At 38.4% G+C, this 27,285-nt stretch overlaps 1 protein-coding gene across 4 annotated transcripts in view; it reads right to left on the bottom strand.

Annotated features, from left to right (window-relative positions):
- The window catches only part of CACNB2 (calcium voltage-gated channel auxiliary subunit beta 2), a 359,416-nt gene that overhangs the window by 227,468 nt on the left and 104,663 nt on the right, over positions 1 to 27,285 (bottom strand). Inside the window, exon 1 of one of the 4 annotated variants that reach the window (XM_070432496.1) lies at positions 27,024 to 27,084. The exons of the other annotated variants lie outside the window; for them this stretch is intronic. Coding sequence (XP_070288597.1) covers positions 27,024 to 27,071 — 48 coding nt within the window. The 5' untranslated portion in view covers positions 27,072 to 27,084. Of the gene's footprint in view, positions 1 to 27,023; positions 27,085 to 27,285 lie in introns of those variants that run through there. 4 annotated transcript variants of the gene reach the window in all.

Genomic DNA, 27,285 nt, shown 5'->3' with positions numbered 1-27,285 from the left:
TATTTAGATTTGCATTTTTATATTTCAAATTTCCTAAAAATAATAAAGGAGCATCTACAAGTTTAGTGTTCTAGAAGGACATTATATAAAAGTAAGACTATACCATGTGACTCCAGACATATTTAATTTCATATCCTTCTGAAGACATTTCGTATTAAACTACCAATTTAAATACAATTTTTGTTCCTTTGAATCATAATGGTCTCAGGTTGTTATGAATTAATTATGTCACCCAAAAAAGATACGTTTAAGTTGTAATCCCCAATACTCCACAATATGACTTTAATTGGAAACAAGGTCTTTACAGAGGTAATCAAGTTATAGGCCTATAATTATAACTTCTATTCAACATAGTATTTGAAGCCCTAGCCACAGCAATCATACAAGATAAAGAAATAAAAGGCATCCAAATTGGAAAGGAAGAAATAAAACTCTCATTTTTTGTGGATAACATGATAGTATATATAGAAAGCCCTAAAGATTCCACCAAAAAAAGTTTAGAACAAATAAATGACTACAATAAAGTTGCAAGATATGGAATCAATATATAAATCTGTTTCTATACACTAATAATAAATAATCAGAAGAAGAAAAGAAAATAATCCCATTCATAATTGCATCAAAAAGTATAAAATACCTAGCAGTAAATTTAGCTGAAGAAGTAAAAGACCTGTACTCTTCAAACTATAACACATTGAAGAAAAAAATTGAACAAGATACAAATAAATGAAATGATATACCTTGCGCATGGATTAGAAAACTTAAAATTGTTAAAACATCCTTACTACTTAAAGTAATATACAGATTTAATGTAATCCCTAGTAAAATACCAATGGAATTTTTCTCAGAATTAGAACAACTAATCCTAGAATTAATATGGAATCACAAAAGACCTCAAAGAGCCAAAGAAATATTGAGAAAGAACAATCTGCAAAGTAACATGCTCCCTGATATCAAGCTTACTACAAACCTACAATAATCAAAACAGTATTGTACTGCCCTGGTCAGGTGACTAAGTTGGTTGGAGCATCGTCCCGTACACCAAGGTTGTGGGTTTGAATCCTGATCAGGGCATATACCTAGGTTGTGGGTTCTATTCCAGGTCAGGGCATATATGAGAGGCAACCAATCAATGTTTCTCCCTCACGTCTCTCTCTCCCTCTCCCTCTCCCTCTCCTCCTCTCCTCTCCTCCTCTCCTCCTCTCCTCCTCTCCTTCTCCCTCTCCTTGTCCTTCTCCCTCTCCCTCTCCCCTTCTCTCTCTCTAAAAATCAATCAATAAATATTTTAAAAGCATTTATTTAAAAAAATAAAAATTAAAAAAAGAAATGTTACACCTGAAATTATAAAATCCCTAGAAGAAAACATACGCAGTAAACTCTCTGACATCACTCTTAGTACTATCTTTTAGGATATATGTCGTCAAGCAAGGAAATAAAGAAAAAATAAACAAATGGGATTACATAAAACTAAAAAGTTTTGCACAGCACAGAAAATCATCAACAAATTTATAACACAACCTATTGAATGGGAGAAGATATTTTCAAATGATACATCTGATAAAGGGTTAATAAGAAAAATATATGAAGAACTCATACAACTTAACACCAAAAATCAAACAATACCATTAAAAAATGGGTAGAGGAACCTGAATAGACATTTCTCCCAAGAGGACATACATATGGCCAACAGACATGAAAAAGTGCTCAACACCACTAATAAAGGAAATGAAAATTAAAAGCTCAATGAGATATGACCTCACACCTATCAGAATAACTACCTGTTATTTGAAAAAAATCAACAGATAACAAGAGCTGGCAAGGATGTGGAGAAAAGGGGACCCTTGGCACTGTTGGTGGGATTGTAAATCAGTGCAGCCACTATGAAAAACATTATGGAGATTCCTCAAAAAATTAAAAATAGCATATGGTTTTGGTTATTGTAACTTTGTAGTATAGTTTGATATCAGGGAGTAAGGTATTTTTCACTTTGTTCTTTCTCAAGATTTCCTTGTGTACAAAGCTAGAGTCAAAATTAGACTACAAACCTGTGTAATTTACTGTAAGGATTTTGATGGCTGCATGACAAACATTGGCTTAATGCAAAAATAAAGTTAAAGGAAATAATGTATGTATTGGCAATGATCTCATTAAAAGTATATAAATAAAAATACATATGAATAACAAAAATTAGTAGTTCAGTATTTGTACTTTTAAGATTGGTACAGAAAAAATTTGTATGTTTGATAATTGCAACAGAAGTCATAAGAGTATGTTGTAGCTTTTTGTATTTGTCATATGAGCATTTTGTAAAACATTGAAAATGGTTTGAGATAGGAGTATAAAAGAGCATTTCTTATGACTTATTTTATACTAGTGGCCTGGTGCATGAAATTCGTGCACATTAAAAGGGGATTAATTAGAGAAAATATTTTAATAATATTTGCCTTTTCTCTATAATAGAAGTGTCAGAGATGAGAGAAAATTAGTAAAATGTATATGAAAATCTTGTCAGAGTCTGGGGCACACCGCGGGACCCAGAGTCAAGTCCCCGTACACCCATGGTTCCTCAAAATCGCACCAGACCCAGCCAGCCCCACACTTGTCAAGCCCTGCCGGGTGTGGGGCGCAGCCTCAGGTCCCCCGTCAAGCCCTGCAGGGTGGGGGGCACAGCCTCAGGTTCCCCGGCCTGGCGCTGGGGTAGGGGGCACAGCCTGAGGTCCCCTGGGCTGGGGTGGGGAGAGCAGCCTGAGGTCCCCCGGCCCCGCACCAGGGTGGGGGGTGCATCTTGAGGTATGCTCTGAGGTCCCCTGTCAAGCCCTGCCTCAGGTCCCCTGGCCCGGTGCCAGGGCGGGGCACACGGCCTGAGGTCCCCTGTCAAGCCCTACCAAGTGGGGGGCCCAGCGCCATGCAGCCTCAGGTCCCTGCTGATTGCTTGTTAAGGCTCCTTACGGGAACTCGGCCTCTGCTGTGGGCGCAGCCATCTTGTGTTATGGAATCCCTGCCTCCACTGTGGGCGCAGCCATCTTAACCGTTACAGCGTGATGGTTAATTTGCATATTTCCTCTTTATTAGATAAGATCATTTATTTTCCTCATCCTAAAAAACTGAATATAATCTGTTTGATTCAGTTCTACCAAATATATATTTATTTGGCTCTTCAAGGTTTTTTGTGATTCCATATAAATTTTAGGATTAATTGTTCTAATTCTCAGAGAAATGTCATTGGTATTCTAATAAGTATTTCATTGAATCTGTATATTACTTTAGGCAGTAAAGACATTTTAACAGTATTAATCCTTCTAATTTATTGCCTTACTATTGAGCAATTCCACTTCTGGGTATTTGTCTAAAGAAAACAAAAACTTTAATTGGAAAAGATATATATACGCCCATGTTCATTGCAGCATTGTTAATAATAGTCAAGATATAGAAGCATCCTAGATGTCCATCAATAGATGAATAAAGAAGATGTGCATATATATGATGGAATATTATTCAGCAGTGAACAAGAATGGAATCTTATAATTTGCAACAACATTGATGGATCTAGAGGGTATTATGCTAAGTAAAATAAGTCAGACAGAGAAAGACAAATACCATATAATTTCACTTATATCTGGTATCTAAAAAAACCAAAAAATAATTATCTACTGATGTGTAACAAACTACCCCCCACAATAATGGCTTAAAGTAAAATTTATGTCTCATGGCTGTGTGGGTTATGTGACCTTCTATGTGGCTGGAACTTCTCGGAGTAGTTAGGTTCTGAGAGACAGTATCACAAGGGCAAGCATTCCAAGAAACTCTGGGGGATATGCAAAGATTCTTACCTAACCTGGAAAATCACACAGCAGCACCTCTACTGTGTTATACTTGTTAAAAGTGAGTCCCAGGACCCACCCAGATTCAGAGGGTTGGGGGGGGGGGGGTGGGGGCGGTACACAAGAACATGAATACTGGTTCTTATGGCTCATGAGAGCAGAGAGAAGCATCTGTGGAGACTAGCTACAACTATGGAAAACTACTATACCCATTCAGATGAAGGACTGAGCATAATTCTGTAGTTGATTAGCATGGGACTGCTGACTGCTAGTCACACCTATGTCTAAATAACTTAGCTAGTTATTTAGCTAATAATTTCTTAAAAAGCCCCAAATGAATTCCTTCCCCATGCATTTCTTATTTTGGCCTTGAATAAGTAAACATGGGGCCAAATATGTGATTTAGTTCTCCCTAGTTCCCCATCATCTCTAAATTCAGCTACTCTCATTCAATTCCTCCAATAAGCAGTTTTTCTTGAAGACGAGATTCATTATATATGCTTTTTGTCTTTATATCCTTCCTATTTCAAGGACAAAGCATACTGCCTAGTACATAGCAGTTCTCCCAAAAAGATCTAACAATTGTCATCATCACAAAAATAAGATGTGCAAACATATTCTGACTGTTGGAAAAAGCTGGAGAAATAAAACAGACATTGTCATCAATATGAACTCACATGGCAACGCTTCTGTGTCTCGTTTCTAGGGAGAGAACGAGACCAAGTTTTCTATCCATTGAAGTGATTAAAGCATTGCCCTTTAGTGCATGTGTTTGCAACAAAGGAATTGAATTTGATTGTGTCCAAATGTTCTTGATCCCACTGATCAAGAATATTTCAGCAGATTAACCTCTTAATTGACCTTTTAGCAGAATTTGAAAAATTGGAAAAGATAGGTGAATTAACAAGTTAGACTTTAAGGGGGGGGATGCACTTAAAGTAACTCCTTGTGCAGTCAGTATAGGTCTTTCAGCGCTGACTGAGCACTTACAAAAATTCTACAAAGCATCATCGCATTGAGTTAAAAGTCTTTCTGATAACCTGCGAGGCAAGTACTATCACTCCATTTTGTAGGAAGTGGAGACCCAGGGAGTTTAAGTGACCACCAGCAAGAAACAGCTTTGACCCTGTGCAGCGGTTCTCAACCTGTGGGTCGTGAACCCTTTGGCGGTCGAACGACCCTTTCACAGGGGTCGCCTAAGACCATCCTGCATATCAGATATTTACATTACGATTCATAACAGGAGCAACATTACAGTTATGAAGTAGCAACGAAAATAATTTTATGGTTGGGTCACAACATGAGGAAGTGTATTTAAAGGGCCAGAAGGTTGAGAGCCACTGATCTACAGTCTGATGTCAACACCTGCCTGCTTGGTGGGTCTATCTTTCAGTTATTACAAGAACAGCTGACCAGTGCTACAACCCACTGAGGGACCTGAAACAGGTCTGTAGCATCTCATTCTCCCAATCCACCTTTGATTCCAGCCACAACTTCAATTTACTCTGTGTCCTACTTCAAGCCCAAGCCTTGCAACCTTCCACTCTCTGCCCCAGGGTCTTATGATCTGCAAACACCCACTCAGTCCATCAGCAAGCCCAGTAAGGAGAGGGGACTCATTGCCCGTAGAGTCAGTTCTCAATGATTGGGGGACAGGAGCTGATAAACAAATGCTCAAAACTGCAATCCTTAGAGTGGATTCTTCTTGGAGGTTTTGATACCCTTCTCAGGGGTGCCTGGTGCTATCTAGCTTGTTTTGCCCATAACCTTGATGATTTTTTTAAAATATGGCTTTTTCTCCTTCCCTATCTCCTAGAGACCACCAGTCCAGTAAACTGCCTGCACTGAGTCCTTGTCTCAGCCTCTGCTTTTTTTGGGGGGGGGGCGGGCGGGTGAGGAGGAGACACAAGATGTGTTATGATTAGACACACCCTCTCAGTCCCATGGAGAGAATGGAGTAGACACTCCAAATCTGAGTGTTTCTTCTGTGAGTTCACTGAGTTCCGACTGGAAGAGGTCCTTGGCAGTTACCAACCGAGTAGCTGTAGTTTCCACATCCAGGCCCTTTAGTTATTTCACTAATTAGACTGATCCCCTTGAGGATAAGTGCTTTGACTTTCAGACTTGTTTCTCATATTGCACCTAAATGGCTGCCGAGCATTCAACAGGTGCTCAGTTAGTACCTGCTGATTAAGTGAGTGGCTCTCCTTCTTTAAAGTACTCTCTCTTTATGTTCTAACCTATTAAAAATGCAAGCAGTCTGTTCCCCGGTGAGTCCTCATAGGCAATTTTCTCTGACTAAACAGTGCTTTATCCTAAACTCCAACTATCCAACACTAATGAGTGCTATTGTGTATGGACATGTCTACACTTAACAATCAGAAATACTCAATGATGGAGTAAGCGTGGCAAAAAGAGCACAGATCTGGAGTCAGACAGACCCGGGTTGAATCCTGACTCCAGTTACAACATATGGAAACTGGGGCACAGTAATTAACTTTATTGGACCTGTTTCCTCATCCACATAAAGACCCTGCTGACATCCACACCGCAGAGCTTTGGGGGACACTGCATGAAATCATGTGGAAAGCACGTAGATACTAACACACACAGCAGCTCAGTACCTCAGCTCCGGCTCTTGCTTGGTCTTCGTGATGTATTTATTATGTGATCAATATATAAGCCTGTTTGAGTCTTAGATTTCTCTTTTCTAAGGGAAGGGTAATTAACTTTCAAGTTTATCTAACATGGCTGAAGCCAAAACCAAATAAAACCATACATGTGCAAGTTACCTGTGATTTGCAAAAGGAATGACAGGTGGTGGATGAGGTAAAGACGAAACTGCTATGTACAGCTGTATGCTCTGTGCACAGCACAGAGACCCAGCCGAAGGGTGAGCTGGGGGTGAAATAATGAGAGGCTGCATTTGCTCGTTGGGGGTACATTTTTCTAATTTGCTGCTTATATGCACAGAAAGGCTTTAAGGACTAGCAGAGGCCTTAAGTGTAACGAATAAAATAATAGACTCCTCAGGCTCAAACCCTGGCTCTGGCATTAACTAGTTGTTCAGCTGTGGGCACAGGCCCTCTGTGCTTCAGTTTCTTAATGTGTCAAAGGAAAGATTTTCCATAGAACTTATAGGTCATGAGGATTAAATGAGTATGTGCAAAGCCCTTTAGGACAGTGCCTGGCACAAGGTATGCAAACAATAAATACTCATTGTTAATTATTATTATTATTATTATTATTATTATTATTCCACTTATATAACTCACATTATAACTGAAATAAAGACATGCCAATTGTGGTGAAATGACACACAGTATTAATATTTCAAAAGAGAATTTAGATCTATTAAAAACCAATGTATATATACACGTTTTGGAAAAAATCCAATTAGCACTGCATACATTCATTTTTCTGGATTTTTGATCAATAAATTGATGAACCACTGAAACACACAAGTTATAAAAACTTAGCTCTGATTATTTGAAACAGCAGTCAGAATTTGTTCTGTTGGACAGGAAACTGTTTTGTTTAGCTCAAGCCAGGGCCACTAGTACCGATGACTTTGAAGAGCTGTCTGCATTTAGTTTAGATCAATCTGAGGTGTGTTTTTTAAAAATTTACTTGTATACTTAAATTGAATTTGTCACTTACAAATAGATACCCAACTATTGTCCAAAAATCTCTGTTGCATTCATATTTTAGATACCTGGAGGGAAAATCCTTTGGGAGGAAAACAAAATTCACCCAGGATTATGATAAATTGACTTATTTATTTGTTCATCCAGCATATATTAAATGTATTTTTGTGCCAGGGACTATGCCTTTCCAACCTGAATATTTCTAATAGGTTGTCTAAAATTCTGTCAATAGGTCATGATATTTCTTATGAGAATTTATTATCCTCCGGTGACTTATCAACTTAAATGCTGACCCTTGTTGGATTACAAATTTTTCAAGGGCAAGAAGCATACTCATTATTTTAATATATAATACTATACGCATTATATTAAAAATGTTGGCTGAAATGATAATACAAGCATCTGCCAAGTGAACTTCAAAGACACACCCAAGTAGAGCACACTGCAGTAATCCAACCCAGAGAGGACAAGGACATGGAAAATGCCATAAAACAGTGACTTCGTTTTTTTTTGTGTGTGTGTGTGTGTGTGTGTGTGTGTGTTTAGTTTAATGTATTTTAATAGCAAACTTACAGGAATAGCACAGAAGACAGACAACATAAAACAGTGACTTCTTAAGCAAGGGTCTCACCACAGCATCCTGACCCCTGGAGGGAGTCATCAACAATGACTTCTCATTAAATAACAGTCACAAAGCCTTTTTCTGGCTCATTCTGACTGCTTGTTGGGAGAGGAAGGGGGAAAGAGCAAGGGGGTGGATTCAAGGAGGGAGGGGCTGCCTGAACTTCCTCCAGGAAGAACAGAACATTTGTTTTCACCTGCTCTGGGACAGCTTTCAAAAAGACAGCCAAAGCCATTCAGATTTCATTTATTTGGCCAACCGCTAAATTTAAAATGTCCTTGATAAGAAAAGGGCGAAGGAATGGCTATTGTGAGGATTGGTGAGATTTGCAAGTATCCTCCATTTCAACCAAAATTTACCAGAGATTTTATTTTTTTTAAAAAACTGTTTTCGGGGCAATTAACCCAAAATACATTGTAAAAAACAAAATGACTATCTTTGGCTACTTCATCCACTTTCTGCCTCCATTTCCTTTATTACAAATAAAAATTTCATCTAAATAAATGGTATTTTATGAGTAGAAACAGGAAAAATAAGAATCACTGTATTTATGTTCCATTTTCTTTTCCTTCTCTCAACAGCCCCTCTCACCTGGACTCATCCTTTCACCACCGCATCTCAAGACTATGTAAGAGTGTGGTCTCCTTGGCTTCCCCATTCAGTCCAACCACCCAAGCTGCCAAGAGAGTCTTCCTTGAGTGCCTCTGTTTACATCATGTAGATTTTTTACCACGAATAGAGCAGCTTCTTATTTCTTACCACATTGAGTCTCAATCCCAATGTGGTTGTGATGTAGCAGTTATATGAGGAGGCTTAAAATAAATCTATGTAGCCCTAGCCTGTTTGCTCAGTCCCTGTGAACTAAAGGGATCCTGGTTCGATTCCAATCAAAGGAACATGCTCTGGTTGTGGGCTCGATCCCTAGTAGGGGGCATGCAGGAGGCATCCAATCAATGATTCTCTGTCATCATTGATGTTTCTATCTCTCTCTCTTCCTCTCCCTTCCTCTCTGAAATCAATAAAAATATATTTTTAAAAATAAAAAATAAATAAATCTATGTAGTAACAGAAATATTAAGAATAACTGTCACCTTCTACTTATATTGGTAGACAAATTTTTAGATGTTAGCCAGAAAATATCAATTTCTGGATAGGACTAAGACTACTTAAATCCAAGATTTGAGCCAAAACTTATGCATAAATGGCCGCATTATAACTGGTTTTACAAAACTAGCTCCCAGACAAATTTCTTTAGATGATCTGCCTAAGTAAACATAACAGTTTGAGGATATGACAGCAACAAGTTTTGTCTGTTTGTTTGTTTTTTTTTTGTTCTATGAAAGAGATGCTGTTTTATTCTAGGTACAAACTATAACTTTATTGAGGAAAAAACTATCTGATCCATTTTTATTTCCCCAAGAATAGCAGAGTATCTGATATGTGCTAGGTGCTAAGTAAATTTTGAATATATTAATAAACCTAAACATCATTAAGCTAAAAATTAAATGTTTCTTCATTAAGCATGAGATGCTTTATGCATTGTTTTATGAACCTCTGCATATATTTCACCTCTATCTTATACTGGTATGTCATGTCACACCATTTAAGTTTATGCTAACAGTTGGCATTCACTGTCGTCTCCATGGTTTTTGCTTGTTTTATTAGAGTTCGGGCTATTTTGTTTAAAGGGACAAAAATTGCTAAAGTTCCCTCAAATGTCAGGGCCTTATTTAAAAGACATGCATTTGTAGGAACACAGAAAAGCTGAACAATCAGACTCAGAAAGGCCAGGAACTATTTTAGCTCCTTACTTTCTTGCTCCACCATTGACATAATCTGCTATCCCTAGAGTGCCATCTTCATAGGCTGTGCTCTGGGAAGCTCTGTTTTCTGTATTGAGCCACTGATGATTCTCTCCTCTCCCTATGTATGCACTCCTTACCACACCACTTCTACTTCCTCACGATACACAAATTTGGGCTTGCCATGACTCCCTATGACTCTAAGTCATCCAGGACAGTTTCTCAGCTCCTGTTCCCAATGGCAACAGATTCTGTAAATTCCCCAAATTCCACAGAGTGCTTACTCTAATGCAGGGGTCCTCAAACTACGGGCCACGTGCAAATACAAATATTGTATTTGTTCCCGTTTTGTTTTTTTACTTCAAAATAAGATATGTGCAGTGTGCATAGGAATTTGTTCATAGTTTTTTTTAAAACTATAGTCCGGCCCTCCAACAGTCTGAGGGATAGTGAACTGGCCCCCTGTTTAAAAAGTTTGAGGACCCCTGTCTAATGGAACACATTTGGCTGCTGTTGGGGTGAGGGGAGTGCAGTCTACACAGTTCTATAGGGCTGCCCTTTGCAGTAACAGGGGGTTCAGCAATCTCACATAGAAGGCTATGGGCTGAAAGGTACACGATTGGCACTTCTAATAAGGTTGGCATCACTATTCAATTCTTTATATTATTGCTGATATCACTTTCACTCTTTGCTTCAAAGTTTAACTTATTATGAAATTGTCTGAGATCATTGTTCTTTGCCCAAAGTTTTTAATAGTTCTAATCTTTTATATTATATGAAGCTGAATGTCTGGTATGTTGATGTTATGAATTTATTAGTTTTATTTGAAATTACTACAAAATATATGTTAATATTTTAACCCATGGGAATTTATGAAAGACTGGGAGGGAATGAAGAAAAGTTGAATCGTAAGTTCCTGGTTTCATCTGAACCAAGTCTCATCATTCTAGTTGCAATTAAGTCTTGAAACCAGAGAAATCGGTTCATATTGCTAGTAAAAACTGATGGTGAAGCTTTGCCCTGAAATTTAAAATCCTGAGCTGAGTTGGACTACATGGTAATTTAGAAGTCATTGATAAAAACACGACATATTGCATCAGTCTATGCTTTACAAAAAGCAGAGCCATTACTTAAAATAAATGAATGAATGAATGAATAAATAAATAAATATCATTTTTGCATGGGATAATATGAACAGACTTCTCCATGTGCCAATTCATTTATTAGGAGAATAATTCTCTGTGTCTACCCTTCCATCTGTTCCTAGAAGCTGATCTTCAAAAACACGTCTGTAGTCTCTTGTATCTATTTCCTTCCTATGAGCCCAACCTTTCCCCTTTATGAAGAAGTACTGACATTAACAGGAAAATGTTGAGAAATGAATTCTGATAGCTACTATTTAGATGGCACATCAGTACATACATCAGACCCATCAGAGCCCTAGCAGTCACCTTAAAGCTTCTAGCCTAAAATCTAATCCTAGTGAAACTAACTGTAACAACTCCAAGTAACTGCCATTTTCTCCAGATAGCGATGGAGCAGAGATGTCAGAGAGAAATCCGCACCGACTTAACGACTGTATAAAATGCCATGGAGACGTGCATGTCTCATCAAGGGCTTAAAAGGGAGAGTAGACATGAAACATCCAATCAACTCAGGAAAAATTCAGATGGTCATCTCATTTTTTGTGGAGTTGTAAAGTGAACAAAATCCAAATCGGTGCCCTTTAAGAGTATCCTTTAATGTTATTGTACTGCCAATCACGACTGAAGAGGCAGGTTCAACAGAAGAAACCGTGCAAATGAAAGAATATAGAAAAAAAAGAGAAAAATCAGAGAAATGCCCTCCAGCAGTATGGCATGTCCCTTTGAAGTGGAGATTTGTTTCAAAATTCTACGTGCTTTTCATCTGTAGGAATAAGAATTCTATTTTTAAATGTAATGATCACATTATAATATTATTTATAAAATTTATAATTAAACTTCAATTTAATGAGTACCCTATAGTTATAGAATTAATTCCATGAATCAGTTGCTTCAAGAGTGGTCAACCAAGAGTCTTTAAACTAATAAAAAAATTTAGATATATTTTTATTGATTTCAGAAGGTAAGGGAGAGGGAGCGAGAAATAGAAACATCAATGGTGAGAGAGAATCATTGATCAGCTGCCTCCTGCACGCCCCCTGTTGGGGATTGAGCCTGCAACCTGCTGAGCATGTGTCCTGACCAGGAATCAAACAGTGACCTCCTGGTTCATAGGTTGATGCTCAACCACTGAGCCATGCCAGCCGGGAAAAAAGAATAACATTTAAAACCAGAAAAATTTAACTAAAGTGAAGGTTTATACTATAAGAAAATAAAAATAAAGATTTATCTTGTTATATATTTGTCACCTCAAAGGAGATGAGGGCACGATAAGGGGGAGCTTTAACTCTCTCTCCAATCATCTTCATTCAGACAAAAAATGAATTGACAAACCTTGCTAAGGGCCCTTTAATATAAGATTACAAGTTCCAGGGTCTGTCTGTATTGCCCCCTTATTCAAATTTGAGGGATAGATATTCGACATTTGGTTTAGGAAACTTCTTATACATAATTAAATCACTTTTTAAGGCATTTTCAGTGCTCATTCAGAAAAGACAGTGCTGAGGTGCTGATAATTATATATTGAAACAGTTTTATTTTTTATACTGTTCCACTTCAAGAACCTTCTCTCCCTTCTTTATTTTTCTGTAACTGAAATTTATTTCATTAAAATAAGTGCACAAGTCAATTTATTTTAGCCAAATCAACATTGCTCTAAGAAAAGCTGCCAATAGATTTTACCAGTGTAGCCCCATCACATACCATCAATGCACAGGATATCCTACTTCTTTCTATGACATCCATAATGATTTTATGATTAGAGGTTAAGTAAGACTCCCAAGGGGTAGAACTTTCTAGAAGTACAAAATCCACATTATGTCTCTCATGGTAGATATTCACCAGAACTGGGTCTGCTCAGATCCATGGTTCCAATAAGGTCAGTGATGCTCAATAAGAAATAAATGGTATGTTTTCATATGTCTCTTGGCCTTCTATATGTCCACTTTCAAAAAGTGTCTACGTCCTTTGCCCATTTTTTGATTCAATTGTTTATCTTCCTTTTGTTAAGTTGTAAGAGTTCCCTATAAATTTTGGCGATTAAACCCTTATCGGAGATAACATTGTCAAATATGTTCTCCCATGCAGTGGACTTTCTTGTTGTTTTGTTGATGGTTTCTTTTGTTGTGCAGAAGCTTTTTATTTTGATGTAGTCCCATTTGTTTATTTTCTCCTTAGTTTCCATTGTCCTAAGATCTGTATCGGTAAAAATATTGCTACGACATATGTCTGATATTTTGTTGCCTTTGGATTCTTCAGGATTTTTATGGTTTCCCGTCTTATGTTTAAGTCCTTTATCCATTTTGAGTTTATTTTTGTGTATGGTGTAAGTTGGTGGTCTAGTTTCATTTTTTTTGCATGTATCTGTACAGAAGGCCAAGAGACATATAAAAACATACTCAAAGTCACTGATCATCTGAGAGATGCAAATCAAAACAACAATGAGGTGCCATCTCACACTTGTCAGACTGGCTAGCATCAACAAATCAACAAACGACAAGCACTGGCGAGGATGTGGAGAAAAAGGAACCCTCATGCACTGCTGGTGGGAATGCAGACTGGTGCAGCCACTGTGGAAAACAGTATGGAGTTTCCTCCAAAAATAAAAAATGGAACTCCCTTTTGACCCAGTAATCCCACTTCTAGGAATATATTCCAAGAAATTAGAAACACCAATCAGAAAGGATATATGCACCCCTAAGTTCATAGCAGCACAATTTACCATAGCTAAGATTTGGAAACAGCCTAAGTGCCCATCAGCAGATGACTGAATTAAAAAACAGTAGTACATCTACACAATGGAATATTACACTGCTCTAAAAAAGAAGGAATTCTTACCATTTGCAACAGCATGGATGGCACTGGAGAGCATTATGCTAAGCGAAATAAACCAGTTAGAGAAAGGTAAATATCACACGATCTCACTCATTTGTGGAATATAATGAACAACATAAAATGATGAATAAAGATAGATCTAGAGACATAGAAGCATTGAACAGACTGTCAAACCTCAGAGGAAAGGCAGGAGAGGGTGGGAGGGGGAGTGAGAGATCAACCAAAGGACTTGTATGCATGCATATGAGCATAACTCATGGACACAGACAGTAGGGGGGTGAGGGCATGGCTTGGGGGGTGGAAGTGGCTGGGGAGAGGTCAATGGAGGAAAAGGAGACATATGTAACCCTTTAAACAATAAAATTTTTTAAATTAAAATAAAAAATAAAATGATAAAAAAACAAACAAACAAAATAAATGAATGGTATGAACCAGATGTAGCAACAAAGGGTGTGCCTTACAAGGAGTTAAAAGAATATATAGCATTTTATTTTAGCTCTTTTATTGTTACTCCCTTTACAGTGTTGCTTAGCTGATTCTATTAACTTCAACTGTAATTCAATGTTGCAATTTGAGAAGGTATCAATATTCACTGAAAGCCTGAATGAAATCTTTACTGTCATTATGAGTTCTTCAAATCAATTCAAATATTACGCCTTTACTCTTGACAAGTTTTTGCTACCAGGCACTAATTCTACCGCAAAGGCAATTCTTGATTTTTCCTACAAACTCTATCACTATTAGCTACCTCTCCCATACTCCCCACTTATGTAACTGAGGAACATCAGCATTGCTAATCTTAAAGATGTTAATGCTGTGCTTTACAAGCTTTAAACACAGGAGAGCATGGTTCATTAAAAAAATGGTGGCATCATATTCAATGTATGTGGTTTCTGTCGCCCAGGATCTATTTACCTTTTTTCTAGACACAACACTTGGTTTTTCCTTTGGGAAATCCTCCTCCTCCATTGCACCTGGCTTGGCAAGAGAGTTGGTCAATTAGTTCTCCCCTCTCCTGGCCTGAGAAGACTAAGCTCGGCTCCTCGGATCATCTCTCCTAAGGATTTGAACCAGGAGTAACTTGACACAAATTGACTTAAGCTGACTCACCTCAGAGGCACACAGAGCTTAACCATAATTGCGGACACCTAGATCATGCTTTTCGAATTTCCTCTGATTCTCTGAGGAAATTGTTCTCAAAGGAAAGTGTGCACACAAATCACACTGAGAGAATATTGAAAATTAAATAATGAAGATCCATCCCCAAGCTGCTGACTCTATGGGTCGAGATCAGGGGTGGGGAAACTTCTTTTCTGCCGAGGGCCATTTGGATATTTATAACATCATACATGGGCCATACAAAATTATCAACTTAAAAGTTAGCCTGTTATAATTGGTCAAACATTTAATTAACTCACCCCTAATGCCTTGACCAGACCAAATGATTTTGCAGAGCTTATTCGGCTCTCGGGCCAGACGTTCCCCACCCCTGGTCTAGATGCTTCCCAGGGATCTGTATTTTTTTTTAAAACAAACATCTTAAGAATTCCCATGTTAGTGAGCTAAGGAACACAGAAACACTGCTGTAAACTGCCAATAATTCTATGCTTTAAATTAAAACTTGGTGAATTCATTTCATCTCACCCACCCTTTATAAACCGTTGGAAAGTTATTATTAACATAGAGGTGTGTACCCTTGGGAGAGAGCCAAGGAGAGAGATTCCAGATTTTTTTGAGATTCTTTTTTTTTTTTAGCGCCCCCTTCCCTGCCACCCTGCCCTGTCCCCATTCAACTAGACCCTGGAAATCAGGAAGAAACCTCTCTTCCTGATCAGAATCAGTCCTGTTTATCTTTGCAACCAAAGCGTGCCATCCATACTCTTTGACTATCACTTTGTTCTGCACTCTAATACCTGCCCAAAAGAACCACCTGACTTTCCCAATGACCAAACAACAAAGAGAAGTCAATGGCTCCTTTGGGGGAGCTTCGCAGACCCAGTGAGACCACTGCAGAAAAGAAAATGGTGAGGCAGAAACTCCAACATGCTCAGTTCCCTGGTCACAGTGCTAGGAGAAGCTGCTGTGCCCCTTATCTCCCGTTATTCTGAGTTACTGTTTGGAAATCAAAATGGATTATATAAATTATTTATTCCTTTGGCGATGGGGAGAAGAATGGTGATGTGCTCACCACAAAAGTGCAAGGGAAAAAACAGTAACAAAAAAAGAAGCAGCAGCTACTCCTGATGATTCAAACAGAAGACAATTGGCTGCTGTCTCAATGTAATACCAAGAAAGAGAACAAACAGCGGAGTGAATCTCAATGGGAGACAGATCTATTCAGCAGAAAGGTCATCTGGCAGAGGAGGGCTCTAATCCAGCAACACAAAGGCTGATACCTGCCTGAGCTTCCCTGGGGGAAGCAGGGAGGAACAACACATCTAAAATAAGAGCCACTAGTTTTATATATGGGAACGATGTTAGGGCAGCTTTTAACACAGATAGCTGTTAAAGCCTTTAATTCAAGGCTTCCCCCAAAATAATCTGGCGGTGTTTTTATTTTTAAGTGGCTTAAATATACTTTAAAATATGGGTTTTTTAAAATTTACTTATTGTGTAACCACTGTTTTTAAGTAAAGTTAGTTTGTGGGTTTTGATTAATATCATCATGTAAATCATGCTAAGATCTCTTCTGCACTTGAGCAGGTCCTTGCCATGGGTAAATAAACTGGCTCTTGCTTAAGATCCTTGAAAGAAATAAACAGAATATAATCTAAACACTGAAAAGTGGCCTAAAAAGTAAATGATTACATAGTTTCAAACTCTGGGGACAAAGTTTGTCTTCTACTTTATAAATAGTGAAGAGACCTAGGAACTTAACTTTATATCATGGAAGTTCTAGGGGCATGGTGTAGGTGTGTGTGTGTGTGTGTGTGTGTGTGCGCACACACACACACACACACAAATCATTATGTAATGAATTTTGTATAAATATAAAATAAAAATTGTATATTGTAATGAGTGGTGGGAACAGAAAAGAATTTGATATTTCTCCAACACCATTCACTCATTAATTCATTCAAGAAATATGTCTTGAGTACTAGCCCCAGGCCAGGCATTCTTGTTGGACAACAGGGACACAATGAAAAAGGAACTGAGAGAGCTTAGAGTTCAAAGGGGGACGGGGCAGACATTTCAAGAATAATTATGTTCATGTATAGTTGGTGTCACATAGGACCCAGGAGCAGCCTCTGTGGAGGGAGCGGAGGCGAAAGAGCACACTGCTCGTTGGGAAAGTAAATGACATTTGTGCCATTGGGACTTCAGAGTGTGAAGGTGCTAAGAGTCGAGGCCCAAGAGACAAATGGGGGTTTGGTAAAGAAGTACCTTGTGGCATGTTGATCAGATTGAATTTATATTCTCAGAAAATGGGAATCCACTGAGGGTTTTGAGCAAAGAAATAACACAATTGCATTTGAGAAGAATCACAATAGCGGCTGCCATGTGGAGAATGGATTGTGAAAGAATTAAGACTAAGACAGGGAGACCATCAGGAGGCAGCTGCAGGAGCTTGGAAGGGAAGTAGCTGGAGCCTGGACGGGGGTCGAGGTAAGGGGAAGAGAAAGGAGGACAAATTCCAGAGCTCTTGAGGGAGAAGTGGCGGAACATGATGACTGACTGGATCTGAGAGGACAGGGAGAGGACAAGGACTCTGTTTCTTGCTAGAACAACTGGGAGTATAAAGATGCCATTTAATCCGACCGGTAACATGGGGACAGATACAGGTTTTGGTGGGAGAATGGAAGGGAGGAGGAGGGATAAGTGGAGTTTCCACAGATGTCTGAAGGCTTGTGGATGGTTATATGGGCCTTGAAGTAGGAAGAGTAACTGAGCTGGACATATAGATTTAGTAGCCATCAGCATATACACAGCATAGTTTTTCCTTCAATTATTTTGGCCATTTCTTCTAAGTCTCCTTTTTTTAGGCTTTCCTTCTTCTAAGCATCCTTCACAGGTATATCGGTATTCATAACTTTTCTAAGAGGTAAATATATACTTATGACTGCCTGGCAAATACCAATTAACATAAGTAAGAAAACGAAAATAACACATGTATATGAGAAGAAATAAGAATATGGAACCAGGTAAATGAGGTATCTCAGACGTGAAGGGAAGGTGTTTCAAGGCAGTGGGATGGGGCCGAGGACGTTGAAGCCAACTATCTGACCATCTGGACTGGTGTGTCTCTGTAGTCGAGGAAGATGATGCACTAGGCCAGTATAAATTAATAGAAACCTCCCTTAAGATGATGGACATTCCTCTGCTTAGATCGCATATATTCCTTCTGACCTTCATTTACTTAGGAAATGTGCTACCAGTAAAGGCATGCCAGAGTGCAAATAAGTTCAACAAGATTTGATCAGGTTTCACAAAACAGGTTCTCAGTCTGCAAAGCAGAGGACTCAACCCTGATCCACACTTGAGCACATCTCACCTGCAGGACAGACCTAAAGAACCCGGCAGACCTGCCCTTCCTTACTCCAAAGTGCTTTGAATGGATATGACAATTTCTCAACGAACATATTCCTCGATTTCTGGGTTATTTTCACTCAATGCATTTCAACGTGAATGCTTTCTAATGTAATCTATATATTAATTTGTATTTTATAAGTCTGTCCTATTTATTTCACATTAAATATTTGCTACAAAAAGGAAACATGCTAACTGTAAAATGTCTAAATGATATAAAAGGTGAAATCACACCTATGAACCCCACTTTATGAGCTGCCCACATATTGGAATAGCCTTCTAGGTCTCTTCTTATGCAAATGTGAATATAGACATGAGCACATTCAACGCAAGTGTGATCATACTATTTACACTGCTTTGTAACATATCCTCAGAGTGTAGGCCTCCTTCTATGTCAGTCTATACAAATCTAGCCTTTTCTCTTTAATATCTGTTTGGTTTTCTTTACTATAGGTGGTATATCACTTATTTTCTCCTGTGGTTGGATATTCCAGTCAAGTCAAACATTTTAATGTTCCATACACTTGTATATCTCCACCACTGGGCCAGGCCTTTCTGAGGGCAGGGATCAGGGGTTTAATTCCTCTTGAATTTTAAATTTTCAGAATAGCCCTGGGCAAAGAACAGGTGCTAAGTAATTGCTTTATGAATGAATGGATGGTAATAAATATCACAGCTCTGCATAGTTAAATGAACTTCATAGAAGCTTTCTGTAAAACAATAAATCAATCCTTGCAAAAGTGACTTTCTTACCCTAGGAGAAGCGGTGGCCAGATGCAGAGGAGAGAGGAATAACAAATGATAAAATAGTTTACACTTAATTGAGTACTTACTCTGCGCCAAGCGTTTCATAGTTTAACACATGTAATGTTCACAGCAAACCTCACAGTAAGATTTTATTATTATTCCTCATTTAACAGAAAGCGAAATTGAGGCCCAGAGTGATGGAGTGACTTGCCCAAGGGTCTACAATATACAAGTTTTAGGCCTCTGCTCCACGTCTGTCACTCATACATTAAACTGTCTCTCCACACTCCAGTGATCATTGTGGCATTTTTCACAATAACTAAGATATGGGAACTACTGAGGTGTCCATCAGTGGATGACCAGATAAAGAAGTGTAGTACACACACACACACACACACACACACACACACACACACACACTGGAACATTAGCCAGCCATGAGGCAGAAGGCAATCCTGCCATTTGTAACAACATATATGGAGCTTGAGGGCATATTCTAAGTGAAATAAGTTAGACTGAGAAAGTTAAATACTGTTTGATCTCACTTATGTGTGGAATTAAAAAAAAAAAAGGCAATGTCATAGAAACAGAGAGTAGGAAAGTAGTTGCCAGGGCTGGAGGGTGGAGAAAACAGGAGAAATTGGTAAAAGGATATAAACTTTCAGCTATAAAATGAATAACTTCTGAAAAATCAAATGTGTAACATGGTGACTATAGTTGACAACTCTGTATTGTATCGTTGAAATTTTGTGAGAATAGAATTTAAATATTCTTACTAAAAAAAAAAAGATAAGTATGGGAGGTGATCGATGTATATTAACTAGATGGGAGGAATCCTTTCACAATGAATACATGCATCAAATCATCACGATGTACACTTTAAATATCTTCCAATTTTATTTGTCAGTTATACCTCAAGAAAGCTGAAAAAAATTTTAATTCTATCTTCCTAAAAACAAACTGTCTCTCAAATGGGAAGAGAAAGAATGAGTGGCAACTGGGGATGTGCTGATAAGGCCTTAAAGCAACTGGAGGGTCCTCTGCCCCTGAAACCAGATCAACAAGCTCATTCTGTACACATGCCCAGAGGTTGCAAACCCTTAACTTAATTTCCCCTCCTCCCTCTGTGCTGCTCCTTAACATTTATAGGCATATTCATCTATCTCATTTTCTATTAATAAAATGTCCTCATGTACTGACGCTTATGATTAAAGCAAAACTTAAAGCTCTGAAAAATTAAATACCAAGTAGTATTTTTATCGAACAATATTTTAAACACTTAGGGTTATTATTTCTGAAGCTGAGTTCTGCTCTGATGTAGGCATATATTTTCTTTAAGATATTTTCACATCCTAGAAAGGTGAGCAAAAATTTTAAAAAATTGTATAGAATTAATGGCACCTTACAAATTTAAAGGGTCATATTAAGGACTTGAATACGCCCCAAAGTAAAAGCTATTAAAAACACACAAAGTCCCAAATGAAAAGTCAGCAATCTCTTGAGAAAATACTTTTAAGAGGAGGTACAGCAAAAATATATATAAATTTGACTTTAAGAAACCCAGATCTTAAAAGTGAAATATTACCTTTCAAGGACTTCTTAAGACATAGCTGGGAAAGTTCTAAGTAATTTAAGGTATAAATATATGTATATATTAAATATATGTATATATTAAATTAAAACAACTGTGCATGTGAAACTTATTCCTTTATCTATGGAGGAATAGAGTTGATGCCACAAAAAAATCTTTAAAGAGGTTATTTACAATAAAATGTATTTTCAAGGTATCCATGTATATAAAACCCTTATATGCAAATAGACCAAATGGTGGAACAAGTGAACAACTGAACAAGCAGTCGCTATGATGTGCACTGACCACCAGGGGGTATGTGCGGAACATGGTGGGCGTCGGAGCAGGTGAGCGGGGGCGCCAGACCAAGGCAGGGCGCCAGTCTGTCATCAGTGCGAGCCTCTGGTGGTTACTGACAATTCTTTGCTCTCACACACTGAGGTCCTGCGTGGCACTCGCACCCACTGCCAGTGCCAGAGCCACTGCTTGCACCCAGCACCAGCCCCAAATACCCCTCAGAGCTTCTCTACCTCCCCCTGCTCCTGAGGGGCAATTGGGGCCAGCAGCCGCCTCTTGAACCTGCTTCCGGTGACGGCCCCACTCGCACCCGCTGCTGGCGCCAGCCCCAATCACTCCACGTCGTCAGTGGGTGCAAGTGGGGTGGCATCATCAGTGCATGGGAGCAGCAGCTGCAGGAGTGGGGCTGCAGGCAGAGAGGGGACTGGGGGCTGCGGTGGGAGGGGCCAGGTGGGGGTATGGAGGATAGGCCGAGACCCGCCCCTGTGCCCACCATAGCCTTACAGCCTACAGTTCCTTTCAAGGTGCATGAATTTGTGCACTGGGCCCCTAGTATAGAATAAGTGTGTAGCTTAAACTTATTTTAACTAGTGAAATAATTCTGATAATTTGAAAAAAGTGTGACTTGTGAGAGAAAAACTGTAATTCAAGAAAGGTATATTACCTACAATTCTACTAATCAGATACCTCTATTAACTGACACTTCAGCATCTCCAGTTTAATGATAATTGATTTTTATACTCAGATGCACTATAAAATTTGTGTTAATTAAATTTAATTATAATCCCATTATTTAAACTCAGAAATACATTCCAATCAAGAAGAACAAAACATTGAACATGGAATAGGATTACATTTCAGTTTGAATCTCAGCTTGGCCACTATCAGACTCTGTGGCCTGCGGCAAGACACTTACTTCTCTCATTTGGAGTTTTCTCCTCTATAAAACGGTGATATCATCACTTGCCTTGTTTATTCTTAAAGGTTGCTTTAATGTCAAATGAAATGAGCCTAGAAGTACTTTGTAATCTCTACAGGACTATATGACTGTGCATCACACAACCATACAATCAGAACTTAACTCAAGGATGGAATTGCTCAGAAGTTATGATGAATACAAAAATAGTATTTGGTGATCTCACTACATTTACATGCTCTAAAAGTTCAGAAGTGATCATATGCTAAGGATAGTGTGCTCTTATAAGAGATTGGTGACATATAAACTAGGTCATCCTCTACCACCTAACTTGTTCTCAGACTTTCAAGACAATTAGTATTAAGTCACTAGCACAGGCAGTAACCGAGCCAGTGGAGAGCAATTATCTACCATTTTCCTCCCTACCATTCCTTACTGTAGGAGATATTAGGTCTCATTTCACAGTGGCTACCAATTTTTGAAAAACAACCTTGTATCAAGTAATATGCTAAGTGCTGAAAAACATTTCATTTTAACTCTCAAAATCAATGTTCAAGCTTTTACTATTTCCCCAATTATATAGATGAGAATACTGCAACTCAGCGAGAGAAATACACTCCCCACTATCACAGCAGTAGAAAACAGACAGACAGACAGACAAACAAACAAACAATAACAACACCAAGAGTCAAACCCAGGTCAGTCTGGTTCCATATCTAACTATGTCGCTTTAAACCATTTTGTGTCTAATAATGAAAAAAAAATTTTAATTCTCACCTAAGGAAGGGAGAAAGAGAGAGACACAGAGAGAAACATCAATGTGAGATAGAAACATCCAACAGTTGCCTACTGTACAAGCTCCAACTAGGGGTCCAACCCACAACCCAGGGATGTGCTCAGACCAGGAATTGATCCCGCAGCCTTTTGGTGCATGGGACGGCGTTCCAATTAACTCAGCCACACACCCAGGGTTCTAATTATTTTATTATGCTAATCAGCAGTTGCTTTTCTCCCTGTCAGTATTTTTTTTTTAAAAAAACAACAACAAAAAGTAAACCCTCAAAAGACAGCCTAAGAGAAAATGAGGACTTGAACAGGTACTTCATGAAAGAGAATATGTAAATGGTCAATAAATATATGAGAGGGTGCTTGATTTTATTAGTCATCAGAAAAATGCCAAGTAAAACTGTAATGGGGGTACTTGTATCCATTTGCTTGAATGGCTAAAATATAAAAGATAACACCAAATACTGGTGAGTGTAAATGGTTTAAACCAGTTTGGAAAGCTGTTTACCAGTATAAACTTAATCTAAATATATATAGATATATATATACACACATTCCTTGACTTGGAAATTTCATCCTTAGATTTTTATACAACAGAAATGCATACATAAAATTCACAAAAATAACATCACAAATGTTTACAGCAGCACTATTAATAATAGTCCAGAAACTGGTAACTACCCAAATGCCTCTCGACAGTGGTATGAATAATAAATTCTGATATAGTCTCATAATGGAATACTATACAGCCATGAGAATGAGCAAGCTACATCTAGTACAACTACATACAACCAAATGGATTAGTCTCATAAACATAATGATGAGCCACAGAAGCTGGAGAAAGAGAACATATACTAGTACAGGGTTGGGTCAAAGTAGGTTTACAGTTCTTTCTATGGAAAATAATACAATCATAAATAAATAATAATACAAGAATAAACTCTGTGTTTTGCATACTCACAACTATAAACCTACTTTTGGCCAGCCCTGTACGGTGCGAGTCCGTTTGTGTAAAATTTGGAAATAAAGATAACTAATTCATGACATTAGAAGTCAGACAAACGGGGAGGGCCTAGAGGAAGGGATACTGATTGGCAGGTGGGAGGGAGGATAAGGGTGCAGACAGTGTTTGGTTTCTTGATTTCAGTGTTGGTTACACAGACCCGTTCACGTTGTGAACTTTCATCAAGCTTCACACTTATGATCCCTGCACTTTTCTGCGTGTATGCCCTCCTTCAATAAAGAGTTTACCAAGAAGAGTTAGCATCCATTTCTGCTCCTCAGTGCACACAAATATTTTAGACCAGTAGTTCTCAACCTTCTGGCCCTTTAAATACAGTTCCTCATGTTGTGACCCAACCATAAAATTATTTTCGTTGCTACTTCATAATTGTAATGTTGCTACTGTTATGAATCGTAATGTAAATATCTGATATGCAGGATGGTCTTAGGCGACCCCCGTGAAAGGGTCGTTCGACCGCCAAAGGGGTCACGACCCACAGGTTGAGAACCGCTGTTTTAGACGTATTTCAATGGAGAAGCACACAGAACTTACTATCCCTTTAAGTTTAAAGGTAATGACTCTGCTGACAGATTTCATGTCATTTAATAAAATAAAAATAGCAAGAAAGTTTATGTAAATATAAGGTGTTTTTCTGAGATATGAAGCTGGATTCTAAAAGAATGATTGTTAGATGTAAACCATAATGAAGACTAGATGGTGAATTTGAAAAGTAATGTAAAAAAGAGAGGGGCCACGGCCTACAGGGTGGGCCCACTGTTCACAGAAACACTGTTAAATATGAAGGCAACATTACACCATTTAGAGAAGGGAGCCTAATAGAGGTGACAGCTGTGAAAGGTAAAGAACTAGAAATGAAGCATTATGGCATAGGTACAGTACTCTTTTCAAAACCCACATATATTTCATATTCTTTCTGAGAGACAATGTTAGAGTAGGAGGCATCCTTAAGAAAACTGTCATACTGAAAAAAGATATGAGAAGCAGTGGAGGATGGAGGCACACACACACACACACACACACATACGTATCAGCTGATTTATATATTATACCTAATACATATTTTTACATATATACACTCTTAATTTCTAAACTTTTATTGGCTTTTAGTACTGGCATAATTTAAGTTATCCCTCCCTTAAAATTGACAATAGATCTGAGGAAGGACACCAGGACAGTCCACTTAATGGACATTTAATGGACAAGGCCCCAGTCACCACATACAGTTCTGGGCTGACCCTTGCCCCTGGTGTCTACCTGGTTTATTCAATAAGCAGCTCCCAGACCCCCTGTTTCATGTGCCCTGCAGGCAGTAGAGATTCACTGCCAGATATATAGTGGGCTCCTTTCCTCCAAGGACAGGAAATATGTTTCAGATTTAACGTCCCTATAGCTTTGAGTTGGTAGCTAGAAAGAAAATTGCAATCCACTTATTAAACTGCCAAAGAGAAGAGGCTAAAACAGCAGCAGGAGGGTTACAGGTTCAAACTCCCAAGATAAATGTTCTAAAATAAAGAAAAATGTATTTTTAGTGAGAAAGTATATACATTTCCTTTATCTTTAAAATATACTTGTGCTATATGTTTTGTGCTTCCTTAACCAAAATAACATGGTAAAAGTTTGAGAATTAGCAGATGAAGCAAATCTTCTAACCTTTCAGCCAAGATTCCAGAAAATGCAGATTATGCTGTCTCTTCTATGTGGTTACATGTTCAATGTCAGCAAAGGGATAAAAATAAGCAGAATAAAAATTATTGCTTTGTTTGAGGTCTTATTTCAGAATTCCTCTACTCAATAGGTTATACAATCATAGATTTCTTCAAATTCAGTGTATCAATAAACAGAAATTCATAAAGCTATAACATTGTCAGTCTTCATTATATTGTAAAAGTGTGGATTTTAAATTTCAAGATTTTTATTTTTAATTTAAGATTTTCTCTATGCGGATAATTTGATACTTTAAAAAGTTTGTAACACTTATTCTCAAATCCTATTAAAAAGCAATTGATTTTTTCTGTTGGAAAAAAAGAAAATCTCTCCTGGCAGGTGTCAGCTTTAAAAATCTTTGCTTGTTACCTCTCGGCTACATATGCTCTTACGTGTCAACTGTTGCATTCAGAAGGCAAATGGCACCAGGTACATAACAATTTTAAAAACCTTTATTTAAAAAGGTTTCTTATGCTTTTGCTTATTTAATAAAACTGAATATTATCTTTAAGATTTGATAGGGATATAATTATCCGTCCCCCACTCTCCCACTCCTAGTCTCCAACTTTATTATTTATATCGCATCAGATTATGACCTTGTTTGTCGTGGAAGTGTCACCTATATCTCTTCGAGTGGCCAACTGTCCAAGGTCACAGATTTCTTTACAGTACGTGCTTCAGTATTGATTAGCAACCTTTGTAGATTTTCTATTTGTTTTGCAGCCAGGACTCTCCAACCAGTGATGAGCAATACAGCACTGCAGTCTGGCCAGCCTGCAGAAACCTCCTGCTCCCTTTCACATCGCTCCCTGGAAATAAGGTGGCTGCGTGCAAAAGGGATATGGAAATAAAGCAAGCGTTGCCTCCGAGCTTGTCGGCGAGTGCACTGCACAGCATATTTCAATTAGCATCCAATCATTTTAAGTAGCGATACTTCAGGGTTTGTGTAAGCCTGCCTCGTAGAATTTAATACTCAGACAGCCATTTTGCAAAACACAGCAGGTCCATGAAGTAAGGGCTAGTTCAGTGAAATAATCACAGACTGATAAAGCTCCGATAAAGGCTGGCATGAATGCAACAGCTGTGTCACCCATCAAACGATTATCATCTACTCTTTTTCTGAATCTGTTCAAAATAGGATTTAATGGTAGCCTCTCTGGCTATCTTCAATTTGACAAACTCCATAGTATTGCTCTCTAAAAGAGAATTTTTTTTTCATGCCATAATTCAAATATAAAAACAGGTGAAAGAGAATATCAACTGGTTTGCACTGATACAGATCTCTAAGACAATGGACTTCCCAAACAATCCCCGTGCAAGTTACTGTCAACCTTATCAAAGTAACACAGCACTAAAGAGGTATAAAAACATCTCCGGGGAAAAAAAAACCCCCACAAACAACACACCTCAGAATCTCATATACCTCAGGTGCTTTAAAAAAAACCCTCATTGTACAAATGATTGACTCTCTGGCTGATCCTCAGCACAGGGATGAAAAGCATCTGAAAGAAGCAACATGCACCAGACAGACACGAATAGTATTTTCAGTCCCTCGCTGCAATTCTACAGCGAGAGAAACTTACATAGGACACCCGCACTCGCCGTCGGTGCACCAGCCCACAGCACTGCATGAAGAGCGGTGCAGAATGCAGTCAGCGTGTGGCTTCACCCAGCTGCACTGTGCCTTGTCTTTTCATCAGAGCCACTGTCCATTTCTTCCCACCTTCCAACTCCCAGGTAAGAGGCATGGGCAAATCAACACTTGGCTTCTGCCTCCTAGGTAGTTTCTAAAAACACCACTGTTCCTGCAGGCATGCCCAAACTTTGTTTTGCCAGTTTTTCTTT

The sequence above is a fragment of the Myotis yumanensis genome, unplaced genomic scaffold (genome assembly GCF_028538775.1).
Source record: "Myotis yumanensis isolate MYYU_CA2020_CCGP unplaced genomic scaffold, mMyoYum1.0.hap1 SCAF_1, whole genome shotgun sequence".
NCBI classification, from domain to species: Eukaryota; Metazoa; Chordata; class Mammalia; order Chiroptera; family Vespertilionidae; genus Myotis; species Myotis yumanensis.
Note: the sequence above shows the minus strand (reverse complement) of the source record. Positions and strands in the feature narration are given on the sequence as shown.